Genomic DNA, 24,800 nt, shown 5'->3' with positions numbered 1-24,800 from the left:
CGGCTAAATACCCGGGACCTTGGCATGCTCGAGCCGTCTAACGGGAGAGGAGAAGTGGGATGAGTGCGCAGCAACAATGTGAGTCTGGTCATGAGCCGGTTGCAAGATTATCATGCCTTGGTGAGCAATCTGGTAGGAAGGGGTGAGGTTCAAGAGGTGGATGAAGCGCAACGTGAAGACTCCGTAATTCTCCCATCGACCAATCACACGCAATCGACAGGGCTCCACTCTTGAGAAACCACATGAAAGACATGAAAGACATGAAAGCATTGCTTGGCAGCCGACTTCTGTCATTTCTCCATCTACATACATGCTGCAAAGTCCGTTCGTCCTGGACCAAGCCATGAGGAACAGGACAGAGGAATGGTCGACGATTTGCTTGTTCAAGAACCACTGCTACCCTCTAGATATTCGGATGCAATACCCCGGCGAAGCAAGCTTCATTCCTTCCAGCGCTGCTCATTCGAGATGAGTAGTGTTGAACAGGCGATTGCCAGTATCTGTGCCTCCAACCCCGGTGTACCGATTCGCAGACTGCCGCAGAGCAACGACATCCAGCACACCGAAACCATCCAGTGCCCTTGCAAGCGTGCCATTCTCTGCCACAGATTCTTGCTGCACAACACCTGCCACCACCACGACACGCGCTGCAATTCGGAGCTTGCGGATGTGATTGACAAACTCCGCAATGGACTTGCCGCTATTGACGACTGAGTCCACAAGGATGATAGTCTCGCGATCCTTGAGCTTATCGACCTTCAGATCTTCTGGACTGCTCGCGTGGAGAAACGAAGCAAGTGGGAATGTATCGTGGACTCCAAATGCCATGGGCTCGCCGCCTCTCATGAGTGGAACTATGACCGTTTTTGCTTCACCAGCTAAGCGATTTCCGGAGGTTATGGTGTTCTGGACATGCAGCGTGTCGTACTGTTCAAGACCGATCACATCTGCCAAGTACTCGATCGCCAGATAGCGACCGACTTGACGATGTGCCTCTTGAAGAGCCCTGCCGCTGACTTTCGCGTCACGCATCGGCGTCATCAACAATCTGGCAGCGGTCTTGCCGGTAGCATGGAGCAGGTTGATGCTCCATTTCTGCTTAGAGACTGCTTCGAGATCGATCTGCGGCAGGGCTTTCTGAGGCAACGGAGAAACCTCTGGTGGCAGTGTGACCTGGTACGTTTTGCCGTACAAACCCTCCATCCCGCCGGAACAGCACAGATGCTCTGACATTGACTCGCTCCGAAGGGCAGGTTCGCCAACAACGACGACTCCACTATCGGCCTCTCTGAGCATGGGCAAATCAAGCTTGCTGTCACCGATGGCGCAAACTTTCATGTCGTGCTTGCTCTGAAGGTGTTGAACGATGCGTGCCTTCGTTTCTCCGCTCACAACATACCCATTGTCGAAGCGGCCGGCACCGATGACTTTCACATGCTCAAAAAGTCCTGCTCTCTGAAGAACCTTCTCCCAGATCCGCCTCAGCCCGCAAGTCACAACGACCGCACCGATATCCTGCGAGCCGACGATCTCCTTTAAGAAACTTTCCATTTCCGGGTACAGAGTGATATCGTTCGCCACTGCATCACAAACCCGCTCGAATTTCTCGCTGCTGACTTCCGTCTCGTACAGGAGAGAAGCTTGACGCCACGCTTGATAAGAGTATCTCATATTACTCCCAAAAAGCTTTCTCAGCACGCCCTCAGATCCAGGAAACTTCCGCCAAAACATATCGCCAGAATCGTGTGGTGCCAGAGTTTTGTCGCCGTCGATGACAAACATATTCTTCACTCCGACAGGAACAATCCCATCCAAACGCCTCAAAACTTCCTCGGAATTCTCCTCTTCCGTCCTCAAATCCCCCAAATTCCGCAAAACATCATCCACCATCTTCAAAATCTGCCCATCGTTCACAGCACAAGGATCAATCCTCGCCTGCAAAACCCCAAACTCATAACATAACTCCTGCAACTTCCCATACTCCAAATCCTTATGTTTCTGAATCCCCTCCAAACTCATCAGCCCCCTCACTTTGCCAACATCATCCTTAACCTGTTGAAAGACCGTCGCGGCAGAAGGGTCTAGATAAAAAATACAATCATACACCTCGAAATCCGCGGTCGTGAAGACGTATTCCGGTTCTGGTTCCGGATGATTCCACAATGTCAAATGGCCGGTGACGATTCCGATTTTGCGGGCTGAGAGGCATTGGGTTTGGATTTTTTGGATTGCGAGTTCGCGGACGGAGACTTTTTCGGAGGGAGGGAGGTTGTTGAATGCTGGGAGACCGCCTTCGAAAACTTGGGCGATGACGGAGGAGCCGTCGTAGTAGAGGCATTTGTTTCCGAAGGTTTTCTTGAGGGTGTGGTTCATCAGATGGGTCTTGCCAGAGCCTGGGACGCCGTAGAGGCCGATTACGATGGGTTTGGGGTCGGACATTTTGTTTGCGTCTTACTCACGACTGGTGTGGAAGACATGGTTCTTGGGTAGGATGGGTGTATTTGACTGGAGCAGCTGGTTTGCTGCATTGCTCTTGAGGATAAGGGTCTCTTTGGATTCTGGCAGTTATAACACAAACTGGAGAAAGAAGCCGACTGTTCGGAACACAAACTGCAGTGTCTGACTTGATAGCACAAGAATATTCGCGCTTAGGTCACAAGTTTGTGAATGGCGGTGAGAACGGGAGGCCAGCTTCAGCAAAGGAGTCCATTGTTGGCATCGCAATGATTCCTCGCATCTTACACTTCGACGATCGTTCTGGTTACATCTTTCAAGAATTGCGAGACCTTCATGTCTCCCGACGATACGATTACCACTCGTCCAAACGAATGTCTCAAGATTCTGCATCGATCATTCCTTCATCCCTTTAGACCTTTTCATAAGTCTCCACCTCAGCTGCGCTGTCCTTACCACTATCAGCCCTCTTCATCTTAACATCAGTCAGGCCATATTCGTCAGCAAGAGCTTCCATGTCGTCGTTGGTCAAGCGCGGCATTTCCTTGGCGGCTTTGACGTAGGAGATGTTCTCGTAGTAGCCCCTAAGAAAGAGTGTTAGCAAGCGGCTCGGAAGATATAATAAGCGCTGGGTTCGGAGAGCGTGACTTTGCGAAAATGAAATCGATTTCTTCCAGAGATCGGTGGCTTGTCTCTGGGTAGAAGAAATAGCTACGATTTTCAGTCAGCATTAATGACTTCAGAGATGGCTTTAATGATTGCTCACATGAAAGGGAGGGCAGCGGCGTTCACGGCTGCGAAGAAGAGATAGGTTCCCCAGCCGATGTTCTGAATCATAATCGGAGTAACCATGACGACCAGGAAGTTGAAACTCCAGTTCACGATGTTGGCGGCAGCGGCACCTTTCGCACGAATTTTGATAGGATTGATCTCAGCCTAGGCGGATGGGTCAGTCAGCTTAAGCGTTTTCGTTGATATAGTCGACGCGAAACTTACCGCGTAAAGCCAGGGCACTGTCAAGTATGAAGGACCGAAGAATGCGATGTACAGGAAGAGACCAAATGCGGCACCTTTGGCTGCACTCGCTGTTCCCGGGATAATGCATGCGAAGGTGATAATCATAGAGACCTGCTGAGATTCAGTATACGTGTTTAACGGCTCTCTCGTTTGCACTGACCATCTGGCCAGCCGTGCCAATCAGGAAGACCTTTCTGCGCCCGACGGATTCCACAGTCCAGAATGACAGCAGTGCAAACAGTGCGTAGACGATCATGTCCACGCCACCAATCAGCTGGGAGAAGTGAGGCAAGGTCTTTAGCGTGGTAAGAAACAGGATCGGCGAATAATAGATGACGGCGTTGCCTGGCAAGAATTAGTACTGATCACTAGATATCTTGATGCTTGGAGATGGCTCACAGCCTGTGATCTGCTGGAAGAACTGCGATGAGACGCCAATGAGGACACGGCGCCAATGCTGCGAGGGGCCTCCTGTGAACATGTCTCCAATGCCGAAGAAGCCTGCGTCGCTGCTCTGCTCGATGGCGATAGAGTCGAGAATACCACGAATGTCCTCTTTCGTTTTCGGTCCATCGATTGGTTCTTTGTTGATAGCAGCCATTGACTTTGTCGCGGCTTCGATGCGATCCATCTTGCATAGCCAGCGAGGACTTTCGGGTAGGAAGGATGTGCCGATGAAGTAGACGAGACAAAGCACAATTTGGAAAGCCTGCATGGTGCTCCGAGTCAGCTTTGCTTTGTCACTGTGCCGGTTCGCTTACGATGGGAAATCTCCAGGTGATTGATGTCGTGTAATTTTGAATGCCGTAATTCAGCCTGGGCGAAGCGTCAGCTTGGTCAGCATGCTAGTCAAATTCTGCTTGCCAGTATGAGAACATAGTTCCAGTAGCAATGAGACCGGTTGACAAGCAGACAAGCATTCCGCGGCTTGCATGAGAAAGCTCAGACTGCCAAACCGCCATGGATGCCATATTGATACCATTGCCCCATCCTGTGATTGTGCGACCGATTAAGAACTGGGCAAATCTGCCATCGATCGAAGACGAAGGCATGGCCGTGACCTGGATTACAACACCAATGATGACTCCAGCGCCGCCGAGTAAGCATGATTTCTTACGGCCTAGGCGATCTCCAAGGAATATCATAGACACCGCTCCAAGCATGGTGCCGATGTCGTATATGGCAACAGTAAATCCCAGAAGCGTAGCGTTGTGGTTGACTCTCGGAAACAAGCTGAGCCATTGAGGTGCAGTGATGACTCCGGACATCACACCTATTGCGAACGCGGTCAGCGGCGTGTTGTCCTTCAAGTCTAGACTCTTCGATACGACTTACCCTGATCGTAGCCTACCAGCACGAACCCAAAGGTCAAGATCACTGTGACAGTCCACTCCAGAGGCTTGCCATTCATGCCCAAGAACTTGGGATAGTTGCTTGAAGACGACATCTTCGGGGAATACTTCGTTGGTCAGTCGTCCAGTCGAAGAAGATTTGCAACAGACGGCAGAAGTGCTTCGCTCGTGTCTATCAATATAAAGACCAGTATGGCTCTCGCATTCGCAAATCTTGTACCGAGAGGGCGATCTTTCGACGTTCGATCTGTGATGTGAGGTCATCTGCATTCTGCATTGGGGCTCCGCGTCGAGGCTCAACCACATCTGATCGATATACATTCCAGCAATCTTGGTAGAATAGAGTTTCCAGGTACTTCAAAATAAGTGGTCGTCGAACGCCATGAACGATGCAGATCTGTACACTTTTTTCAGAAAATGCGGAGAAAGCTCACGGAAGGAAGAGCTTGTTTCGGGTGCTTGATTTGACTGCTGTAGAGACCAACGCCATGATAATCCAGAGCATCATTATATGTGATTGTTAGAGTTGGGCAAGATTGCTGGGAGACAATAGCGTGCTGAGTACAACATCGCTTGAAGAGGCCTTCCTCTAATGTTTTCATTTGGCGTCGCCTGTGACAACGTCGACGCAATGCTCGCAGTGCTCTCCTTGTTCAGAAGCGCCACTGGGATTCAGAGGCACAAGAGGGGACGCTCCTCTTGTATCGTGAGATCGTGACGGTGGTACGATCGCACTACTGTGACGAAGTGCTGCAAGCGGCAAAGGGCGATCAGGACTGCACGTGTTTATATGGGCCCGGGTAGCGCGGACGGAGCCGCTCATCGAGCCCTTACCATGTTGTATGCGAAATGACGATCGCGCTCCTTCGCTGCCGCTGTGGTAATGGGTGTTTTGCAGACAAAAGAAAAACGTAGCGGCTCCCAGCGGTGACGATACTTTGTTACCCATCGGCATAAGTATCCGGGCAGCTCTCGTTGCTTCGAAAAAGAATATCCCTGGGTAGGTGAGGTTCTCCGCTGCAATGGCTCAACCAGACTACGAGCGCTGTCGTGGTGACTTTGTCCTTCGGCAGCCATGATGGTTTGCTTTCTTTCCATGCTCCCTGAATGAAGCCCGATCGAGGTATAGAATCGTTCTTGTGTTCCGTGTCAAGCTACAATGTCGGTGCAGGTGTGGTGAGGGCGGCGCTTGTTACACCGCTGGTCCATGGCAATCCCGTCATTCGCTAGCCACGTCCTGAACCGTTCTCGAGCCCATGTCAGATCTATTCAAAGTCCTGCGGAAGATGAGATTTTCTCGCCTGCAAAGTTCATCGTAGATGGTATTGGGAGCGAACCATGAGGAATTCAGATTGCTGAGCTTGCTCTATTACGGTCGTTCAGCGATCTGCTCTCGGAGTTGACTTAATTGGTATACAGCCAGGCTCTGATGCCATGGTGTTATTAGGCGACCGGAGACCATGTCAAGCCTTGGCCACATTACCCAATTCTGCTTTCACTCGTCGTTTGTTTTTTGCACTCGTAGTGAGTGCCCAGGCAGTCTTTTGTGCTCCATGCAAAAAATCGTCCTGGCTTTGACAAAGATGCATCATCGACTTCGTGATTTCAGCGAACGAGATATCCAGGAGTGCGAACCGCGATGGCTGTGATGTACAAGCAATGGACATTTCCTTCGGCTCGATCATATGGTGGTGGGTACAGGTGGAACTTCCTGCCAAGACAATTACACAAGCCGTCCATGAATATTCAGGTTGCACTTTCATGTGAGCGGCTAATATTCTACAGTACCGTCCGGCTAAATGCAGTCCAGTCCTCCGCCAACATCGTCAGTCCCGTCCTTTTCCGCCTTTCTCCCAGTCGTGTCTCTGGCGAATCTTTGTCCCGGTTCATGGTCCCCCAAGGTCGCCTCGGTGGGGTAGTAGGGCAATGGCATGGCGTTGCTGGTGTGTACTTCATGACTGTCCCTGACGATCCGCAAAGAAAGAACGAAAAGTTGAGTCGAGAATCTTTCATATTGATATATTCATACTTCCCACAAACATAGCCACGTTCAAGACAAGATGGTGACAATCACAAGTGTGACTACGAAGGATGTCAGGTTTCCGGTATGTGACGTCGAGAAGAGAGATCTCAAAACATGGGAGAAACACTGACGACTTGCTTCTAGACATCCCTTGACAAGACCGGCAGCGATGCCATTAACGCTGCTCCCGACTACTCGGCCGCCTACTGTATCCTCCACACAGACTCTAAGCACTCAGGTCATGGCATGACCTTCACGATCGGACGAGGAAACGAGATCGTATGCCAGGCGATAGCCGCACTTTCGGAACGCGTGAAAGGCAAGAAGCTCGAAGATCTGGTAGCAGATTGGGGCAAGACGTGGAGATATCTGGTCTCCGACTCACATCTTCGTTGGATAGGGCCTGAAAAGGGCGTGATACATCTTGCGTTGGGAGCTTTGGTGAATGCGATATGGGATTTGTGGGCGAAGCAGCTGGGTAAGCCTGTGTGGAGGATCGTGGCTGAGATGAGCCCGGAGGAGTTTGTGAAGTGTATAGACTTCAGGTACATCACAGACGCAATCACACCGGAGGAAGCCATTCAGCTTCTGAAGGAGCAGGAGCCCGGTAAGGCGCAGAGGATAAAGGAGGCGGAACGGAATCGTGCTGTGCCTGCTTATACAACGAGCGCCGGTTGGTTGGGATACGGTGAAGAGAAGATGAAAGCTTTGCTGCAGGAGACTGTCAATGAAGGATACAGACACTTCAAGCTGAAAGTTGGAACGAGTGTAGAGCAAGATCGGCAGCGGTTGAGTATCGCGAGGTCTGTGATTGGATATGATAAGGGAAATTTGCTGATGGTGGATGCAAATCAAGTGTGGAGTGTGCCCGAAGCCATTGAGTACATGAAGCAGCTGGCAGAATTCAAGCCGTGGTTCATCGAGGAGCCGACGTCCCCAGACGATGTGTTCGGGCACAAGGCTATTCGAGAAGCGCTCAAGCCACTGGGCATCGGTGTTGCCACTGGAGAGATGTGCCAGAACCGGGTCATCTTCAAGCAGCTGATCGTGCAAGGTGCGATCGATGTGTGCCAGATTGATGCATGCCGAATCGGAGGCGTGAATGAGGTCCTAGCCGTGCTTCTCATGGCCAAAAAGTATGGAGTACCAATTGTGCCACACAGCGGAGGCGTTGGTCTGCCGGAATATACTCAACACCTGAGCACTATTGACTACGTGGTTGTATCGGGAAAGCTTTCTGTTCTGGAGTATGTTGATCACTTGCATGAACACTTCTTGCATCCCTCTGTGATCAAGGATGGATATTACACGACACCCACCGAACCTGGATATTCCGTGGAGATGAAGGCTGAGAGCATGGATCGATATGAGTTCCCCGGCAAAGAGGGCGTAAGCTGGTGGCGGACTGCAGAGGCAGAGCCCATCACCAAGGGTGCCAGGACATAGCCCTCCGATCGCACGCGTCCATCCTTGCCTTCGACTTCTTCAGGAACAGCGAAGCTCTCCTTTGTACCAGGCACAGCTTCTTAGCCTAGATCTTCCCCCGCGTCACTGGTGGCACCGCCTGCCAAAAATTGTTCGCTCCAGATCTGCTATAGTCAAATAGTCACCCTGAGAAGGAACCGACTTCAGTGTGCGCTCCACTTCTCGAGACTCCTCCACTGCGAGTTTGAAGCACTCTCGACACTCCTCGCCCTCAAGCCAGGTCACAATCAAATCCTTGATATCCAACAAGAAGGTCGTGATTGTGGGCTCGAAGTGATCATATAGCGCAGACCGCTCTCCCTCCTCACATTTGAGGCAGAGTCTCGGCCGACAGTGAGTAAACTGGATCTTCGATAGTGCCTGGACCCGCACAGCCCGCCGCAAGAACGTGAAAATGCGAGCAGCATGGCATACTGAAGGGACCCCGAAAATTAATGGGACGCGAAAAGCTGGTAACAAGCTCTCGATCCTCTGATGTTATAGAATCCTGACGTCTATGGCTAAGATTCAGCATCTCCCTGACCATTTGCACAATCGTCAAGGGATACTTTCCCCCAACGTCGCTCGTAGAAAGTTTCGCACCGCCGCAGCTGTCCAGCCAGCGCTCCTAGTCCTGGGTTCATGTCTCCTGATGCAGCGCTATAGCAGCGTCCCGGCTCAATAGACCCGTACAAGCCTCTAATCCTCCTCACCGGCAGAAGCCTCGCTCTTGACTGTCAGGCCGTCATCTTCTATCAATGGTCAGTCAGCACACGCTGTGATTCAGCCACATTTGATCGAGTCTCACTTACCTTCATTGACGGTCTCCTCAGACTTCTTGCTCTTACCAGCCCCCTTGATCTTCTTCTTGGTAGTGCCCTCGCCATCCTCTCCTGCAGCTTTCTTGCGCTTACCGCCGGCGGCCTTCTTTGGAGTGCCGTCGCCGTTGCCACCATCGCCTCCGCCTCCGCCGTACTTCTTGCCAGCCTTGCTGGTGACCGTCTTGAATGAAGCGAGCTTGGACTTGCCCTCTGGATCGAAGGTTGCCGCTGCTCCATCCCAATTACACTGCGAGAATGTTTAGCATTTGTTTGAAGTTGTGGGTCGGCGCGAGCTGTTGCTGCACTTACCTGCATGCTGCTGTTGAGCCAGCAGCTGGCAAAGCGCTTGAGGTCGGTTTCTCCGATTCCTTCGAGAGAGATAGCCATGATGGTTGTTGCTATGTTGTTGGAAGTTGTTGTTGTGTAGGTGTGTGTTCTTACGATGTCGATGTCGATGTCGATGTTTGTGGAAAGAAGTCGCACGGAGAAAGTGAGAAAGACTTATATGTCGCAGCGGCTCAAAAGCTTGGTGGCTGGCCAACGGTTTTCCGTACTTCACTTAGATGCACATGTCTGCGGAGCTTTACCATCACGATCTGAGCCGACGGAAACCTCACTTGAACTTGTGACAGAATCTGTGGCTGTGTCTTGTCATCTAAACCTCACATGCACATTAATGTGGACCACAGTTCGAGCGAGCTTCATCTCAAAGATATAAACCCGCTATGGGGATTGAGGAGGATCGCATGGAGGTTAAGTCATGGCCATGAAGTTTCAATTTCCCAATAGCAGACATACCATACCCTCAAGTATCCCACTGAAGCATTTGTAGCAACTGAGAGACGCTCCTAGTGATCGCTCGAGTGCCAATCTCAACCAGACCAAAGCCAAATCGTAGTCACACCAGTCTCAAATGATCCGATTCACACACTCAGAGGAATCCCAGACCATCACTATCCTCCTCATCACCCACTCCACCATTCTCCAAGCCAAATTCCTTCTTCACCTTCTTCCTTCCTCCAACACCACGCCTCTCATCACTCTGCTTCTCTTCCTCCCCATCTCCACTAACCTTCCGCTTCCTTCCCTTCTTCGGCGTAGCTTCATCATCCCCATCAACCTTCCTCTTCCTCCCCTTCCCTTTCTGCTGCTGAACTCCCCCACCATCCCCTTTCTCCTTCTCCTTCTCCCCACCCTTCACATTATCCCCAGCAGCCTCCTTAATCTTCTTACAAATCGCCCAAATCGCCCTCTTAAAACTGTCCGGTTTACAACCCGTTCCGAATTCTCGTGCCGCTTTGTTTGCATCAAACTATCCGAGCGTTAGCGAGTACACACACCAATGATTGAACTCGCTTCAACTCACATCTACGTTAGAAGTCGCACTTAAAAAAGCACAAGCCAGTCTTTCGAAATCTTGAGAAGTGCAGACTTTTTTCGCGACGGTGTAGCTGAGGTCTGGGGCGTGGATTTGTTGGCCTGGTGCCATTGTGTCGATCGAGATATTGGTATGGGGAGTTGTGGGGGAGGGATGGTTGATGGGATGATGAATTTTGGTGCTCGGGTTGATGGTCGATGTGGTTGTGGCGAAAGTTCAGAGGTGTAGAATCGCAGGATGAAGGACAGCCCTGTGGCTAAACCTCACCTGTGCGTGGGTCTGGGTTTCATTTGTGCTTTTCTCAGCTTCTTGCTTCGTTCCGCACACGTATGAGAGACAACATCTTCAGTGCTGCAATCTCACCTGAAGTGAAGTGGTGTGGTTGAGGTCAGGTATAGGGACCTGGTAAAGCTTAAAGTAATTGCAATTCTCCTCAGCCGCCTAGTCCTACTCCTGGACTCCATGCGAAACAGACTCTAGGCTCCAGTAAATGCTCCAGTCGTCAATACTACATTCATAATACATATCTAGCTGTTGTGGTACTTCCTGACCCTTTGTTCTCCCTCGTATAGCATACGATCTACTGCAGCCGCAACTGTCAGTGTACCACCGATAACAGCGCAGACGCCGACCAGGAAACCAGAAAAGGACTTCGCTCTTGTCTCGCGGTTGATGACTTTCATCGGCGAAATGTCCTGAACGCGTTTTTAGCAAGGTACGTATCTTGTGGCGAAATACCAAACTTACATATGAGAAGAAAACACCAGGTATGCCACCTCTGGCATGCACTCTCTCCTTATGGCCTTCATCCTTGGCATCACCGCCCTGTAGCGACCGCTTGTGGGAGGTGACAGAGTACTGGTGTGTTTCGATGCTGCCTTGTTCGCCGTGACCATAGTCTCCGAGATCGATCAACTCATGTGGGAGGGAGCGAGAAAATGAGTTCGTCTTCTCCCAGCCGAGTGGAAGGTATGCAGTGCTCACAACCTTGACGAAGTACATGAAGTTGAAAGCAGAGTCATCAGTCTCCTGGTGAGTGTCATCAAGTGGATTGAGATGGTGGTTCGACCAGGCCATGCCCTTCTTGCCGACTCTTTTGTCGAAATCGTGTGGTAGTGGAGGTCCGAAACGCAGACGGTGGATATGATGCGTGAACGAGTGCTCGACCTCGCCGCTGTTGAAGTAGTTGTCCAAATCGTGAACATGCAAATTGCCATTGCTGAAAGATTTGCCAGGCGCAAAGTGGAAGTTGCCTACGACTTTGTTGACCCGAAGTGCTCCCTCAATCCTGCATCCTTCTTTGCGCTGGGCGTCGAGTTGCTCGCTGTAGTGTTCTCGTTCGCACTGCTCGACATTCTCGCCCCTCCCGAACGACCACGACACACTAGCATATGCGTCTCTTACTTCGGCACAGGTGTTGCAGCATCCAGCTTTCTTCGCATTATCAGGAGCGGGAGCACCGTAACATTCTCCACAGTAGTCTGGGGCGAGATGTACGGAGTTCTCTGCGGCATCCAAATCCAACTTCTGTTTCTCGATCACTTTGCTTCCATCGGCCACACTGCTCAGGCGCACCTTGTTGATACCGTGCAACACGCCTGTCTGAACCTCGCCAGACACATCCATGACATCGAGAGTCAGCAGCTCGCATGGCACGCGAGGAAAGGAGACGTTGAGATGGATCTCCATCCTCTCCCCTCTGCCCTTATCCACGATCAATTCAGGATGAATAATAATCTTTCGATAGTCCGCCCACTCTCCCCAGGTCAGATATAAGATAAGTAGTAACGATGCGATAGTGACAATGCCGCCCGTGGACGTTCGTACGCGAGCATCTTCGACAGTTTTGGTAAAGGCATCGAGCCTGGTGAAGCGGCTTTTCGCAGGCATCGTGAATATGTGGTGTGGTGGTGAGAAGATTAATCAATTGGTCGGCATGTGAGCAGCCCGCAGGCTGAGATGTCAATGTCTTGACGCCAGGAGGGTGCCGAAGGAGAGGTAGTGTTATACAGCAACGTATGTCGAATTATGCCAGCCTATGTTGGAAAAGAATGTTATTGGCGGCGTCGAATGCTGCCGATTCAATGTCCAGGAGTGACAGGCAATGAAGCCAGCTGTAGATTTCGAGATGCAGGTGGATTAATTTGGAGCTATCCGACCGTTGCGGGCAACAGCCAGGGACCACGCTAGGGAGAACTAGGGGGAGCCCCGTTTTCGGAGTGAAGGAAGAGATATGGCAAGTGCTGCCGGCCATTTTTGCATGTGAATGTCGCAATCATCGTGCTTGCGCTGTGCTGAATAGAGATATGGCTGTCGTTAGAGATTCGTCCCTCTCGCCGACACCTTGATGAGCCGGCATTCTCAATAGCACTAGAATACGTCACCGAACACACAAAGCGCCAGCGCCAGCTCCCCTCTCTCCCCACAGCCACAACCATGAACACCATCGACCTCTCCAACCAGTTGGCTGCGCTCTCAGATAGTCTAAAGACTACCAACTTACTCATCAGCCGCTTATCGAAGCTCACATTCCAGCCTGGCTCAGAACCACTGGAAGGCGATACTGGAGTACGGGTCGAACTTGCGCAAGACATCCACGACAGTCTCAAGCAGCTTGAAGAAGAACTTGAGTTCCTGAAGCAAGAAGCAGACGACTACAAAGAGCGCATATCACAGCGAAGACGAAGAGACTCAAGCACAGCAGAAGACGTGCGCATCACAGCAAAAGTAGTCAAGCTCGGGGAAGAGCTCGTGCATTCGAGGCAGCAGTTCCGAAACGCACAGATCGCGGCTAAATTTGCCAGCGAACAGGCAAAGCGACAAGAGCGAGAGGCATTACTCGAGGGTTATAGAAGAGAAGCAGAACAGCTCGCGGCAGACGAAGGTACTACCACGAACGGATTGATTGGTGGGGACGCAAGAGAACAGCTTTTCGCACGACGCAGAGGATATCAGCAGCAGAAACAGCTCACCAAGGATGAGATATTGGTCAACGCAACCAGCGACGTGACCTCTGCTTTACGACGCACTCACGCCTTGCTTTCGACAGAATTGGAACGATCTCGTTTCGCGCAGGAGACATTTGACGAGTCGACGACCGCACTGAAGCAGCTAGGCGAGGAATACAGCAACCTCGACAACATCCTCAGTAATAGTCGTAACCTTCTGTCAACACTGGTAAGAAGCCAAAAGAGTGATACCTGGTATCTGGAGACCGCATTCTACATCCTCGCAACAACACTCATCTGGCTCGTGTTTCGACGCATCTTGTACGGGCCGTTCATCAAGCTACCACTGTTTCTGGTCAACACTCTAATCTTCTTCGCGAACTGGGTCTTCCTCAAACCGCTTTTCTTCCTCCTTACATTAGTAGGGGTGATCACGAACGAGCCTGCGAACCCCAACGCAGTCACGCATACAGCATTGTCATCAACACGGACGCCTCTGATCGTCCAGCCGAGCGCACAAGGCAGAGCTTCTCCCTTGCCAGACGACGTAAAGCGTAACGCTGTCCCGGCAGGCGCAGGTGGCGCAGGAGCGAAAGTTCAAAACCCTATACTTCAAGGCAAGGTCAGTGAAGACATCGGCAAGATGGCAGAGCAGAGTGCAAAGCAGAATGAGCAGCCTGTCAAGAGAGGTGATGGGACTGTGCTTCAGGAACGAGGTGATGTTCCCAAGAATCCCAAGAAGAAGACTTTTGAGGCAGAAGTCGAGGATGAGAAGCATGAGGAGGCTCAGCAACAGGGGCAGCAGAAGGAAGGACAGAAGAGAGATGAGCTGTGAGTTAGATTTGGCCGCGATTCTTTCATCGGTCCTCTCTTAAGTCTAGTCAACTCCATGCTATGAATCAATAACAGCCTTGTCTTCTGCATGAAACTGCGATTCTTGCGTGGCATGTTATCCATATTACCCATTCTGTGATCACTACTAACAAGGCACCCCATGAATGAGGCCGCAACGGCTCTACTTTGCAATTGAACGCCGTACGCGTACCACTACTACTGGTCAAACTACCTTCACCGCTGTCGTGCCATTGCTAAGCGATCTAGCTATTTCTATTCCCTGCCTGGGTAGTGTACGAGAAGTACAAGCAATGGAACCTCAAGCACTATTAATCCTCTCCCTTTCAAAGACCATGAATCGATAGTCCAAGTCAAGGTGAAAACATACTTCCTTCTTTAGCACTGGCATTTTCTCCATTCATTCAGTCAACGTCACAATGATCACTCTGCTGCGGTCACACTACACCGAGCCGCCGAGAGACGAAGGGCTTCGCGACGCAGATGCATAATGATACGGAGAATTCAGGTATTGCCGACAAAGGAGACTTTTCTGATTTTCCCGAGACGTTCTCGATCTGCGTGCGCTATATGTACAACGACTCTATGCGAATCACATCTAAGCGTCCTCCGACGCGGCAGCACCAGTAATAATCTCGACCAACTCGCCAGTAATGACAGCCTGTCTCGTTCGGTTGTAAAGAATCTGGAACTTGTCGATCATCTCTCCCGCGTTCTTGGAGGCGTTGTCCATGGCGTTACGACGAGCAGAGATTTCGCAGGCGTGGCCCTCGGAAAGTGCCCAGTAGATGGAGTTGGCGAGGGCGTATTCACGGAGATTACCGAGAAGCTCCTCGTCGACTTCGAAGTTGGAGAAGTTTGCTAAAATGTACATGTCAGTGAAGTTACGGGATGGCGTGTGTGGATGAAAACTCACGTGACTCTTTGATGGCGTCCTCGGAGAAAGCCTCGATGATGGTCGGCTCGTATGACTGGGCGTTGATGAATCTGTTGTAGATGATCTTGACAGATGAGTAGTCGCCCTCGAGCTGAGTGACCTGGTCGGCGATGGCCTGAGCATCAGCAAAAGTTGGCACGTCCTTGCCAATGCCGGAGAAGGAAAGGGCCATATTCTTGGCGTTGGATCTGCTGAGCTGGGACTTGCACTTCTCGCCAAGAGTGACCAGAGTGTAGTCTGCTGGCTCCTCGTTGAGCATGCGGCGCACAGCACGAGTCAGACCGGAGTGAATACCACCGCAGAGACCCTTGTCCGAGCTGCAGACAATCAAAAGCACCTTCTTGTTCTCTGTCTCCAATGGCTTGGTCTCGGCCTCGTCAAAGACGGTGTTGGATGTCTTTCCGTACGAGCGAGACTCCTCCATGTTGCGCTGAGCCTTGGTGAGCTTGGTGGATGCGACGATTTTCATGGTCTTGGTGATCTTCTCGATGTTCTTGATCGACTTGAGACGACCTTCGATTTCGCGGAGGGTGGCATAGTTGGCGCTCTGGAGGGCGGGAGCGGCGGCGGCGGCAGGTCTGGGTGGGAGATGGCGGTGTTAGTATGGGAATGGGAGGTGTTTCTTCTGTCGAGCTTCTTTTGGCGGGCAGTTGGGAAGATTTGCGCAGACATACCGCAGGGCTTGCGCCGAGCCAGCCCGGAGAGCCGGTCTCGCCACTCTGGACAACATTGTGAGGGGAGATGTGCGGTGATGTGAGGGTGCAATGGCTGCCAGCAAACAGCACTCCAAGCTCGCCTTTGCCTGTGCACGTTGATGAGGTCGGCAGCCTGCTGCTGCTGCTCTGCGGGACTAGCCGGTCTCGGGAAACCGCAGAGGCTTGGCGCGGGCAGAAAGTAGGGTGAATCGTGCTGAAAACAGCGCGGCGGTGGGATGGAAAACACTGCGGCTTTCTTTAGCAGCAGCAACTTGCCTTCCCTCTCGCAGTCCCTTTCTCCCACCTGCCGCTGCCCGGCGCTTTCTTCTCCCACTGCTCCTTCCTTTGCTGCATTTGGCCCAATTCTCCCTCACATCGACGCGCGACAGTCTCTACAGCTGCAAACTTAGCAAATATTCTACGCATCACTCGATTCTGGGCCGTCGGCCGTCATCTCCTTCTCAACTTCGGCCTCCGTGTAGTCTTTGGGAGCACCTCCGCAAAGAGCGCCGCACGCGTCGAGTCCACCACTTCCGCCTTCACCTCTACGCGCTGTCGGCCCCCACCACTCCTCAAAAGCGCAGTCAGGCAGGCTCGGCCTTTTATCTGCAACATGTCTGATTCCGAAGATGATACGCCTCTCGTCGGTATGTCAATTCCCTATGCGCCTGGCCTCGCCTCGGCAATTGACTTGGGACGGTCCCCTGCGCTTTTCACGACGCACGAATTTGCGCATGTCTTGCTTCACAACCTTCACCTCAAACACTTCACATCCCTCTGCAAAGTGCACGTGCGCAGCTCAGTTGCATGTGCCATCAGTTGCGACTACCGATTTCAACCAACTTCTACTGCTTTCATTCCTTTCAACACTCTTCAACTTCGAGTCCCTCTCAGCTAACACCGTATTTCCACAGCCAAGTCCAAGCCCACAATATCAAAGGCGGACGAAGCGATGGACACTTCAACGGACAACGTCGCTCCGGGCATCAGCTTGGCTAACGGACCAGTCGAAGCGATGGATATCGATATCAAGCCGACTACGAATGGCGTCACGAATGGCGCGACCAATGGTGCATCAAGCGGCACAAAGCGAAAGGCATCTCTTGCGAACGGCAACTACAAAGATGCCTCATCATCAGAAGACGAAGACGATGTGCCTCTGAAGAAGCGAAAGACCAAAGCCACTTCTGATGAGTCTGATGAGGATGACGTTCCCCTCGTCAAGAAGGTGCACAAGCCGATCACTCTGAAGGCTGCTCAGATTGGAGAAGAGTCTGGCGATGAGCCGATTGCAAAGAAGCTTCAGAAGGAGAAGCAGGCAATCGAGAAGAAGGCCGAGAAGGAAGCGAAAGCAATCCGCAGCAAGGAGGCCAATGGTACCAAGAAGAAGGCTGTCAAGAAGCAGGCGAGCGACAGCGACGACGACGTGCCACTCAAGAAAAAGGCTCCTGCTAAGAAGGCAAATGGCAAGGTCAAGAAGGAGGAGTCTTCTGATGACGACAAGCCTCTCAAGAAGAAAGCTCCGGCGAAGAAGACAGCTGTCAAGAAAGAGGCTGCGACTCCTGTCAAGAAAGGCAAGGGCAAGGTCAAGGAAGAGTCTCCGGAAGAAGAGGCTGAAGGTGATGAGGAAGAAGAGTACAGATGGTGGGAGGATCCGCAGAAAGGCGACGGAACCACCAAATGGACCACTCTTGAACACAACGGCGTCGTCTTCCCTCCAGAATACGAGCCTCTACCGAAAAACGTCAAGATGAACTACGATGGTGTTCCGGTGTCGATGCATATCGAAGCAGAGGAGATTGCCTATGCGTTTGGTGCCATGCTGAATTCGACGCACAACGTGGAGAACCCAACCTTCCAGAAGAACTTCTTCGCCGACTTTAAGGAGGTCCTCGATCGAACTGGTCACGCAACTGACAGCAAGGGCGAGAAGGTGAAGATCACCAAGTTCGAAAAGTGCGATTTCAAGCCCATCTTCAACCACGTCGATGCAGAGCGCGCAGCAAAGAAAGCTCTGTCCGGGGCTGAGAAGAAGAAGCTGAAGGCGGAGAAGGACGAGGCTGAGGCTCCGTACATGTACTGTATGTGGGATGGCCGGAAGCAAAAGGTTGGCAACTTCCGAGTTGAACCTCCAGGTCTGTTCCGTGGTCGCGGTGAGCACCCAAAGACCGGCAAGTGGAAGAAGCGTGTGCAGCCAGAGCAGATCACCATCAACATTGGCAAAGAGGCAATGGTGCCGAAGCCGCCGGAGGGTCACCAATGGAAAGAAGTCAAGCACGATCAAGAGGGTACTTGGCTTGCAATGTGGCAGGAGAACATCAATGGCGCCTACAAGTACGTCATGCTGGCTGCCAACTCCGACATCAAGGGCCAGAGTGATTACAAGAAGTTCGAAAAGGCACGCGAGCTGAAGAAGCACATCGACCGCATTCGAAAGGACTACGAGAAGGAGCTCAAGTCTGAAATCATGGCCGAGAGGCAGCGAGCTACCGCCATGTACCTGATCGATCGATTCGCTCTTCGTGCTGGTAACGAGAAGGGTGAGGATGAAGCCGACACAGTGGGCTGCTGTTCGCTCAAATTCGAGAACGTCACTCTTAGCCCGCCGAACAAGGTCATCTTCGACTTCCTGGGTAAGGATTCGATCCGCTTCTACGACGAGGTGGAGGTCGATCATCAAGTCTTCAAGAACTTGAAGATCTTCAAGCGACGTAAGCACTCATTCTCCACCAAGACTACATCCAGTGCACGTACTGACAATGCCTAAAAGCACCGAAGAAAGATGGCGACGAGATCTTTGACCGACTCACCACTTCCGGCCTCAACAAGCACTTGTCAAACTACATGCAAGGACTTACAGCCAAGGTCTTCCGTACCTACAACGCCTCGTACACCATGTCTCAACTCCTGCAGGAGATGAAGGCTGAGGGCAGTAAGTATCAATCCGTCTGAATGCGACTTTGGTAAGCGCCAGCTAACTTGAGTCAGCCATTGCTGAAAAGGTGCTCGCCTACAACAACGCGAACCGCCGAGTTGCCATCCTCTGTAATCACAAGCGTACCGTGGCTGCCAGTCATGCGCAGCAGATGGAGAAGATGGAAGAGAAGATTAAGGGACTTCGATACCAGCAGTATCGCGTCAAGCAGATGATCCTCGCCACCGAGCCGAAGTTGAAGAAGAAGAAGGGTGAAGATTATTTCGCCCTCCCCGAAGGCCTGGACCGCGAATGGCAGGAGAAGCACCACGAAGTTCTCGTCGAAGAAGCCCGCACCAAGGTCCAGAAAAAATTCGACAAGGAGAACGAGAAGCTCGAGGCGGAAGGCGAGAAGCCAATGAAAGCCAAAGAGCTTGAACAGCGCATGGAGCCTGTCAAGGAACTTGAAGCTAAGCTTAAGAAGGAGCTCAAGACCGGCAAGGTCGTCCCGGAAGGCAAGAGCGCGACAGTTGAGAAGTACGAGAAAGACATCGAGAAGCTCGACGCCCGTATTGCCACGATGGAGATGCAAGCCGAGGACCGCGACAACAACAAGGAGGTCGCGCTCGGCACTTCCAAGATTGTGAGTCTGACGCAGCGCACACCTATTACTGTCTTGATGCTGACCATTCTTCCAGAACTACATCGACCCACGTCTCACCGTCGTCTTCAGCAAGAAGTTCGATGTGCCAATCGAGCGCTTCTTCTCCAAGACCCTCCGCGAGAAGTTCGACTGGGCCATCAAGTCAGTCGATGAGGACTGGGAGTTCTAAAGCATATGCGGAGTGAGAGGCAGCGAGGAGAGGATATCTGACACTTAGCGATGGAGAGGTGATGATTTGACATTTTTGGCCACTGCTATACCACCACGGCTTGCAAGGAGTTGAGGCATCAGGAAACAACGGCTCGGCGAAGCATGGTCCTGGCTGCTGTTGTGATACCACTATTCCTACCTCATGCCATCAATATGTATCTTAGCGGTGAGAAGATGAAACATGGAAACTTACTACTATCATAAATGATACACGAAGTCATACACGAAGTCATACAAAAAAATTCGACTGTCGCCTCGCTTTACCTTTTCTGCCGCCTCGCTCTAAGTTCTGCTTCGCCTTGGAAGATTAAAGGAAGTAAAACTCGTCTGTTGCGAGAACGAGAGTATAGCTATACGTTTGGAGACTCGTCGAGATAATGTGAGGTTACCTCTGCCTGTACATACAAGGCAAGGACAAGGAACTCCGAACTTCCGAGCAATCCCCGTCTCACCTTGACATCTCACTTCTTCATCTCCCTCCATTTCCACTTCCAATTCCTTCAAGTTCTAACTCAATTCCAAAAATCTCTAATCAAATCCTTCATCCATCCCTTCTATTCACCTTCCACCAACCGATCCCACTCCAACCTCCCAAAAACAAACCCAAGTCCAAGACCAAAGATGCCTCTCCCACCAGTCCGTCCACCCTCATCTCCATCTTTCCCCTTCATCCCATCCTCTCCTAACTAATCCTATCCGCAGCCCATCTGGCTCCTCGGCACCCTCTCAGCCGCAACCTCAATCGGCATGGGAGCTTTCGGTGCCCACCGCCTCCAAAAACGAGGCATCGCACCCCAGAAAATCGCTTCGTTTCAGACGGCGGCGCATTATCAGGTACGTATCCGAGGCACGAGCGAAGCGAGGGGCGAGTGGCGAACTTCAGCGGGCGGCGTCCAGGCAGGAGTTTGACACGCCAGCTTGTGAGGCTAAACTCGAGGAAAGGAAGTAGTGGCTGTTCACTTTCATCACTCCGAAGGGTTGAACGTTGTAGAAAGGTCCATTCGCTGACGTTCGGCTGCTCGACATAGTTGCTCCACAGCCTCGCCCTCCTCTTCACACACCAAGTATGCCCGAAAAATATCTGGGCTAAAGGATTCTTTACGGCGGGGATTTTTATGTTTTGTGGTCAGTCATAACACACACACACACAGACACACACACTCTATCAAGGAAAGTTTTTGATTGTTGTTTGGGATATAGGGTCGATTTATGGATTGGTTTTGGATGGAGAGAGGTTTGGGAAGGTTTTGGGACCGGCGACGCCGATGGGGGGAGTTTCTTTTATTGCCGGGTGGGTGGCGCTTGCTTTTGGGACGAGGGGGAGGGGTTTGGGTGGCGCTCGCTTTGGGGGGAGGGGGAGGGGGGTTGCGCTGTGAATTGAATGGGAGGAAGGGCGTGGGGATGAGGGAGGGAGGGAGGGAGATGGGAGGTTTTAAGTGACTGCTAGATTGATTGGTTGAGGCTGATGAACGTGTAGATGAAGTCGCTCGGTGATAATGCTGCTCCATAATCGACTACTTGCGCGTTTCGGTATACTCCTCAGCATGGGACTGGGCACTCTTCGCTCTGCTCCCTATTCTCTTCTTCTGACTCTTCGCCTTCAGAATCCGTCCTTTCGGATCGATACTCAAATCCCTCAAGGTCTGCAAGATTTCTCCTCCTCGCACACAGATTTTGCACCTACTCTGGACCGAGATCATCTCAGCCACCTTCTGTCGTCCACCAAGCGTAGTCGTGACGATCATCCATCTCGAGCTCATCAGCTGCGATTCTGCCCAAACCCTTCCCCATCTCGAAACGAGTAAGCCCGATAGCCATGATCTTGGAGACTTTTGGAACTTCAGTAAAAGACTCCAGCACTCTAGCAAGATCGAAGTGATATGGAGAATCCGGCCATATCGTGGGGTCCACCGTATCAGATCTGAGAGGAAAGCATGGCCATGGAAAATGTATCTCAACGGAGATTTCGGCCATGTGAGACATCTCTGCCTTGAATTTATGCAGCCAAGCCACGCGTTCCCAGAAGCGACTCTCCAAGCGGCAGCGGCTCCAGGTGTGGCCGTCCTCAAGGCAATAGTCACACACGACAAGAAATAAGGCCATTGTGGGATGAATTTCAGGACAAGTGATATTGCCAGCCGCGTACGCATCCACCACCACGATTTGAGTCATCTCCTTGCACATCTTCCAGTACTCTGCGCGGACTTGCTTGTTGACGAGCAGCACAGCAAGTCGAGGGCCATCCTTCAGTCGACTAGTCGAATCGCAAATTGGCGTAGGTTTGACAGCTGTAAAGTCTGCTCCTAGGTAGCTGTAAACCATTTCCCGAAGCTCTCTTGGCAGGGCGTCCAGAAAGTAGCAGATTGGTGTGTCAACTGCATTCGAGTCGCCAGAGGAGTGAGTGGTGGCGGCAACGTGTGGTGGCCGCAGCATTGTCGACTGCCATGTATCGGCTATCTTGGGCCAATCATTTAGCTGTCGTCGTGTGATTGTGACCGATGTATTATATCAATTGGGGATTCTTGGCAACGCTCATGCTTGCGCTCCAGCAAACCGCACATTCCTGCGACTCGTCACGTCAGAACATTTCCACTTCGCTCTCTTTCTTTCCTCAGTAGCGCAATATAAACGTGATCTGTAAAGGACTACCAATGCGCACCAGATTTCATAAGCTACGTACGGAGCAACGCATCCGCCAAGTCGACATCGTGACCCGTCATGATCATACATCAATCTCGCTTTTGTGAACTGTGGCCATTCCGTCATTGCTATTGCTCTATACTACGCGTGAAAGAAGACACCTGAGAGGGGTTAGGGCACATCGGACTCGCTGTCCAAGATGCCTTTTGGTCTCCCTGCACGCATGAACGCCGTGAAATGAAGCAAACCCAGAAGAACATGCAGACCGCTTATCGGGTGGACATGGCCTTGGTGACAACGCGCTTGAGGGCAAGCTCCTTCTTCTTGAGGTCGTCGCTGCTGGCATCCTCAACCTCGAGCTGGGCCATGGCCTCAGAGAGAGCACCCTCAATCTTCTCCTTCTGTCCGCGCTTGAGCTTCATGCTCATCGTTGGGTCGGACACAATCTCCTCGACTCTGCTGATGTAGCTCTCCAGCTGCTGTCGGGACTCGAACTTCTTGCTGAAAGCCTCGTCGCTGGTCTTGAACTTGGCGGCATCCTCAACCATCTTCTCGATCTCAGCGGCGCCGAGCTTGCCGACGGAGTTGGAGATGGTGATGTTGGCGCTGCGGCCGGAAGACTTCTCGGTGGCGGTCACCTTGAGGATACCGTTGACATCGACTTCGAAAACGACTTCGAGGACGGCCTCGCCGGCGCGCCTGGAAAGAGTGTTAGCAAACGGCGGTGATGTGGATGGAGTTTGATTACATGGGAGGAATGGGTGAGACTTTTCAAAAGCATATGGTTAGCAGATGAAGCAATCTTTTGACTCAAGGAATGCTTACGGGTGAACTCTCCTAAATGCGCAATGATGGTCAGCAAACGTTCTGATTTTTTTTTGGAAATGAATACAACGCACCAAGAGAGGTGTTATCCTCGCAATTGACTCTCTCGCCTTGAAAGCTAGAAGGGGTCAGTGGACGTTGGAGAATGAAGGATTGGGCTTGGGACGAACACTGGGAACTGGACTGTTTGTTGGCTTGAGGATTGTCAGCGTGTGTCATGACAGCAAAGATGTACTTTCAAACTTACTTGTCGGCGACGGTAGTGAAGGTGCTGTAGTCATGAAGATCTCTCGTCAGTAAATGTCGCTTTGTCGTTAACATGATGAAGATGTAAGGAAGGTCGAAGAAGGAAATAAGCCAGGTCCAGATCGTGATGCTGTAGCCAGCGGCAGATGCCATTGTAGATCGCTCCAACAGGATGCAGATGTGAAATGAGCCGGGTGTGCTCCAGAGGTAGTGATGCAGCGGAGCGACTCATGGAAGCCAGCGAGTTTCGACACTGTCCAAACTTGAGCCTGGCTCAATCGCCGGCAGGCATCGCATAATGCGAGTGCTGAGAGTGCTACTCATCGCAGTCCTGAGACCGAAGCGTAGCCTCGTGGGCCATCTTTAATGGCGGCTATGCTATCCAGTATCCCGAAGATCCACGGTCAAGCGGTATATCCAGGTAGAATATGCAAACAAAAGAGATAAGAGAAAGGGGGATACTCGCCGTTTCTTAATTGTTGGTACGGTCTGTCCACGTGGGACAACTGGAGCGAAGATGTTGCCCTCCATAGCAACACCGAGAGAAAGTGGGACGACATCCAACAGAAGCATGTCGGCGGTGTCGGCAGAGGTGGCCTTGCCGGAAAGAATACCAGCCTGGACGGCGGCACCGTAGGCGACAGCCTCGTCTGGGTTGATGCTCTTCTCGAGCTTCTTGCCGTTGAAGAAGTCGCTGAGGAGCTTCTGGATCTTTGGGATACGGGTAGAACCACCGACAAGCACGATCTCGTCAACCTTGCTCTTCTCGATAGCTGCATCCTTCAGGACCTGCTCGACTGGCTGGAGAGTGCCGTTGAAAGCCTTGCTGTTGATGTCTTCGAATCGCGCGCGGGTGATGTTGGCGTTGAAGTCTTCGCCGTCGAAGAGCGAGTCGATCTCGACGGTGGTCTGAGTTCCGTTGGAAAGAGTACGCTTGGCACGCTCGCAGGCAGTTCGCAGACGACGGAGGGCACGTGGGTCGTTGGAGATGTCCTTCTGTTTGGAATTAGTTTTGTAATTTGCGGATACACGTTTCATGTGCTTTGAACTTGCCTTAGTCTTTCGCTGGAATTCTTTCTTGAAGTGGTCAAGCAAGTTGGTGTCGAAATCCTGACCTGAAAACGGAGGACCGAAGCGTTAGCAGAAGGTCCACGACAAAGTAAGGACATGACCTTCGTATTACTTACCTCCCAAGTGGGTGTCACCAGCAGTAGCCTTGACAGTGAAGACACCGCCCTGGATGTGAAGGAGGGAAACATCGAAAGTTCCACCACCAAGATCGTAGATCAGGACGTTTCGCTCCTTGTCAGACTTGGTGAGCATGCTGTCAACGGTGACTCCTGGTCAACTTACTTGTGTC

At 51.8% G+C, this 24,800-nt stretch overlaps 11 protein-coding genes across 11 annotated transcripts; 4 read left to right on the top strand and 7 right to left on the bottom strand.

The window, feature by feature from the left end:
* Nucleotides 1-459: 459 nt before the first annotated feature.
* Nucleotides 460-2,439, bottom strand: MYCFIDRAFT_64502 (uncharacterized protein; the record flags this gene model as incomplete). The annotated part of the gene is made up of 2 exons (XM_007931605.1): nucleotides 460-1,133; nucleotides 1,197-2,439. 2 exons carry the CDS (start codon nucleotides 2,437-2,439, stop codon nucleotides 460-462), a joined length of 1,917 nt encoding a protein of 638 aa, XP_007929796.1.
* Nucleotides 2,440-2,866: 427 nt separating this feature from the next.
* Nucleotides 2,867-4,918, bottom strand: MYCFIDRAFT_37517 (uncharacterized protein; the record flags this gene model as incomplete). Its single annotated transcript, XM_007931487.1, has 9 exons — nucleotides 2,867-3,038; nucleotides 3,103-3,165; nucleotides 3,221-3,390; nucleotides 3,451-3,582; nucleotides 3,632-3,816; nucleotides 3,871-4,180; nucleotides 4,233-4,287; nucleotides 4,378-4,744; nucleotides 4,807-4,918. The coding sequence occupies 9 exons, from the start codon at nucleotides 4,916-4,918 to the stop codon at nucleotides 2,867-2,869; spliced, it is 1,566 nt and encodes a 521-aa protein (XP_007929678.1).
* Nucleotides 4,919-6,883: 1,965 nt separating this feature from the next.
* On the top strand, nucleotides 6,884-8,292 carry MYCFIDRAFT_37783 (uncharacterized protein; the record flags this gene model as incomplete). Its single annotated transcript, XM_007931506.1, has 2 exons — nucleotides 6,884-6,928; nucleotides 6,991-8,292. 2 exons carry the CDS (start codon nucleotides 6,884-6,886, stop codon nucleotides 8,290-8,292), a joined length of 1,347 nt encoding a protein of 448 aa, XP_007929697.1.
* A 717-nt stretch (nucleotides 8,293-9,009) lies between these two features.
* On the bottom strand, nucleotides 9,010-9,518 carry MYCFIDRAFT_199454 (uncharacterized protein; the record flags this gene model as incomplete). Its single annotated transcript, XM_007932234.1, has 3 exons — nucleotides 9,010-9,062; nucleotides 9,123-9,378; nucleotides 9,441-9,518. 3 exons carry the CDS (start codon nucleotides 9,516-9,518, stop codon nucleotides 9,010-9,012), a joined length of 387 nt encoding a protein of 128 aa, XP_007930425.1.
* A 544-nt stretch (nucleotides 9,519-10,062) lies between these two features.
* MYCFIDRAFT_81264 (uncharacterized protein) lies at nucleotides 10,063-10,620 on the bottom strand (the record flags this gene model as incomplete). The annotated part of the gene is made up of 2 exons (XM_007932233.1): nucleotides 10,063-10,443; nucleotides 10,498-10,620. The coding sequence occupies 2 exons, from the start codon at nucleotides 10,618-10,620 to the stop codon at nucleotides 10,063-10,065; spliced, it is 504 nt and encodes a 167-aa protein (XP_007930424.1).
* Nucleotides 10,621-11,036: 416 nt separating this feature from the next.
* On the bottom strand, nucleotides 11,037-12,399 carry MYCFIDRAFT_64499 (uncharacterized protein; the record flags this gene model as incomplete). Its single annotated transcript, XM_007931604.1, has 2 exons — nucleotides 11,037-11,204; nucleotides 11,257-12,399. 2 exons carry the CDS (start codon nucleotides 12,397-12,399, stop codon nucleotides 11,037-11,039), a joined length of 1,311 nt encoding a protein of 436 aa, XP_007929795.1.
* A 561-nt stretch (nucleotides 12,400-12,960) lies between these two features.
* On the top strand, nucleotides 12,961-14,292 carry MYCFIDRAFT_98814 (uncharacterized protein; the record flags this gene model as incomplete). Its single annotated transcript, XM_007932232.2, has 2 exons — nucleotides 12,961-13,354; nucleotides 13,394-14,292. Coding segments are annotated over 2 exons (1,293 nt in total), but the record flags the coding sequence as incomplete, so codon positions are not given.
* A 397-nt stretch (nucleotides 14,293-14,689) lies between these two features.
* On the bottom strand, nucleotides 14,690-16,049 carry MYCFIDRAFT_87963 (uncharacterized protein). The gene is made up of 3 exons (XM_007932231.1): nucleotides 15,921-16,049; nucleotides 15,226-15,824; nucleotides 14,690-15,170 (listed from the first exon to the last, which is right to left on the bottom strand). The coding sequence occupies exons 1-3, from the start codon at nucleotides 15,974-15,976 to the stop codon at nucleotides 14,908-14,910; spliced, it is 918 nt and encodes a 305-aa protein (XP_007930422.1). The 5' UTR covers nucleotides 15,977-16,049; the 3' UTR covers nucleotides 14,690-14,907.
* Nucleotides 16,050-16,554: 505 nt separating this feature from the next.
* Nucleotides 16,555-19,929, top strand: MYCFIDRAFT_87962 (uncharacterized protein; the record flags this gene model as incomplete). Its single annotated transcript, XM_007932230.1, has 6 exons — nucleotides 16,555-16,588; nucleotides 16,856-17,526; nucleotides 17,578-18,652; nucleotides 18,712-18,873; nucleotides 18,930-19,498; nucleotides 19,554-19,929. 6 exons carry the CDS (start codon nucleotides 16,555-16,557, stop codon nucleotides 19,686-19,688), a joined length of 2,646 nt encoding a protein of 881 aa, XP_007930421.1. The 3' UTR covers nucleotides 19,689-19,929.
* Nucleotides 19,930-20,437: 508 nt separating this feature from the next.
* MYCFIDRAFT_37840 (uncharacterized protein) lies at nucleotides 20,438-21,105 on the top strand (the record flags this gene model as incomplete). Its single annotated transcript, XM_007931510.1, has 3 exons — nucleotides 20,438-20,563; nucleotides 20,758-20,854; nucleotides 20,930-21,105. Coding segments are annotated over 3 exons (399 nt in total), but the record flags the coding sequence as incomplete, so codon positions are not given.
* Nucleotides 21,106-21,243: 138 nt separating this feature from the next.
* Nucleotides 21,244-22,162, bottom strand: MYCFIDRAFT_199449 (uncharacterized protein; the record flags this gene model as incomplete). The annotated part of the gene is made up of 2 exons (XM_007932229.1): nucleotides 21,244-21,558; nucleotides 21,815-22,162. The coding sequence occupies 2 exons, from the start codon at nucleotides 22,160-22,162 to the stop codon at nucleotides 21,244-21,246; spliced, it is 663 nt and encodes a 220-aa protein (XP_007930420.1).
* Between the last annotated feature and the right edge of the window lie 2,638 nt (nucleotides 22,163-24,800).

This window comes from Pseudocercospora fijiensis, assembly GCF_000340215.1.
Source record: "Pseudocercospora fijiensis CIRAD86 unplaced genomic scaffold MYCFIscaffold_8, whole genome shotgun sequence".
NCBI lineage: Eukaryota > Fungi > Ascomycota > Dothideomycetes > Mycosphaerellales > Mycosphaerellaceae > Pseudocercospora > Pseudocercospora fijiensis.
The sequence above is the reverse complement of the archived record's forward strand: the minus strand, read 5'-3'. Positions and strand labels throughout refer to the sequence as shown.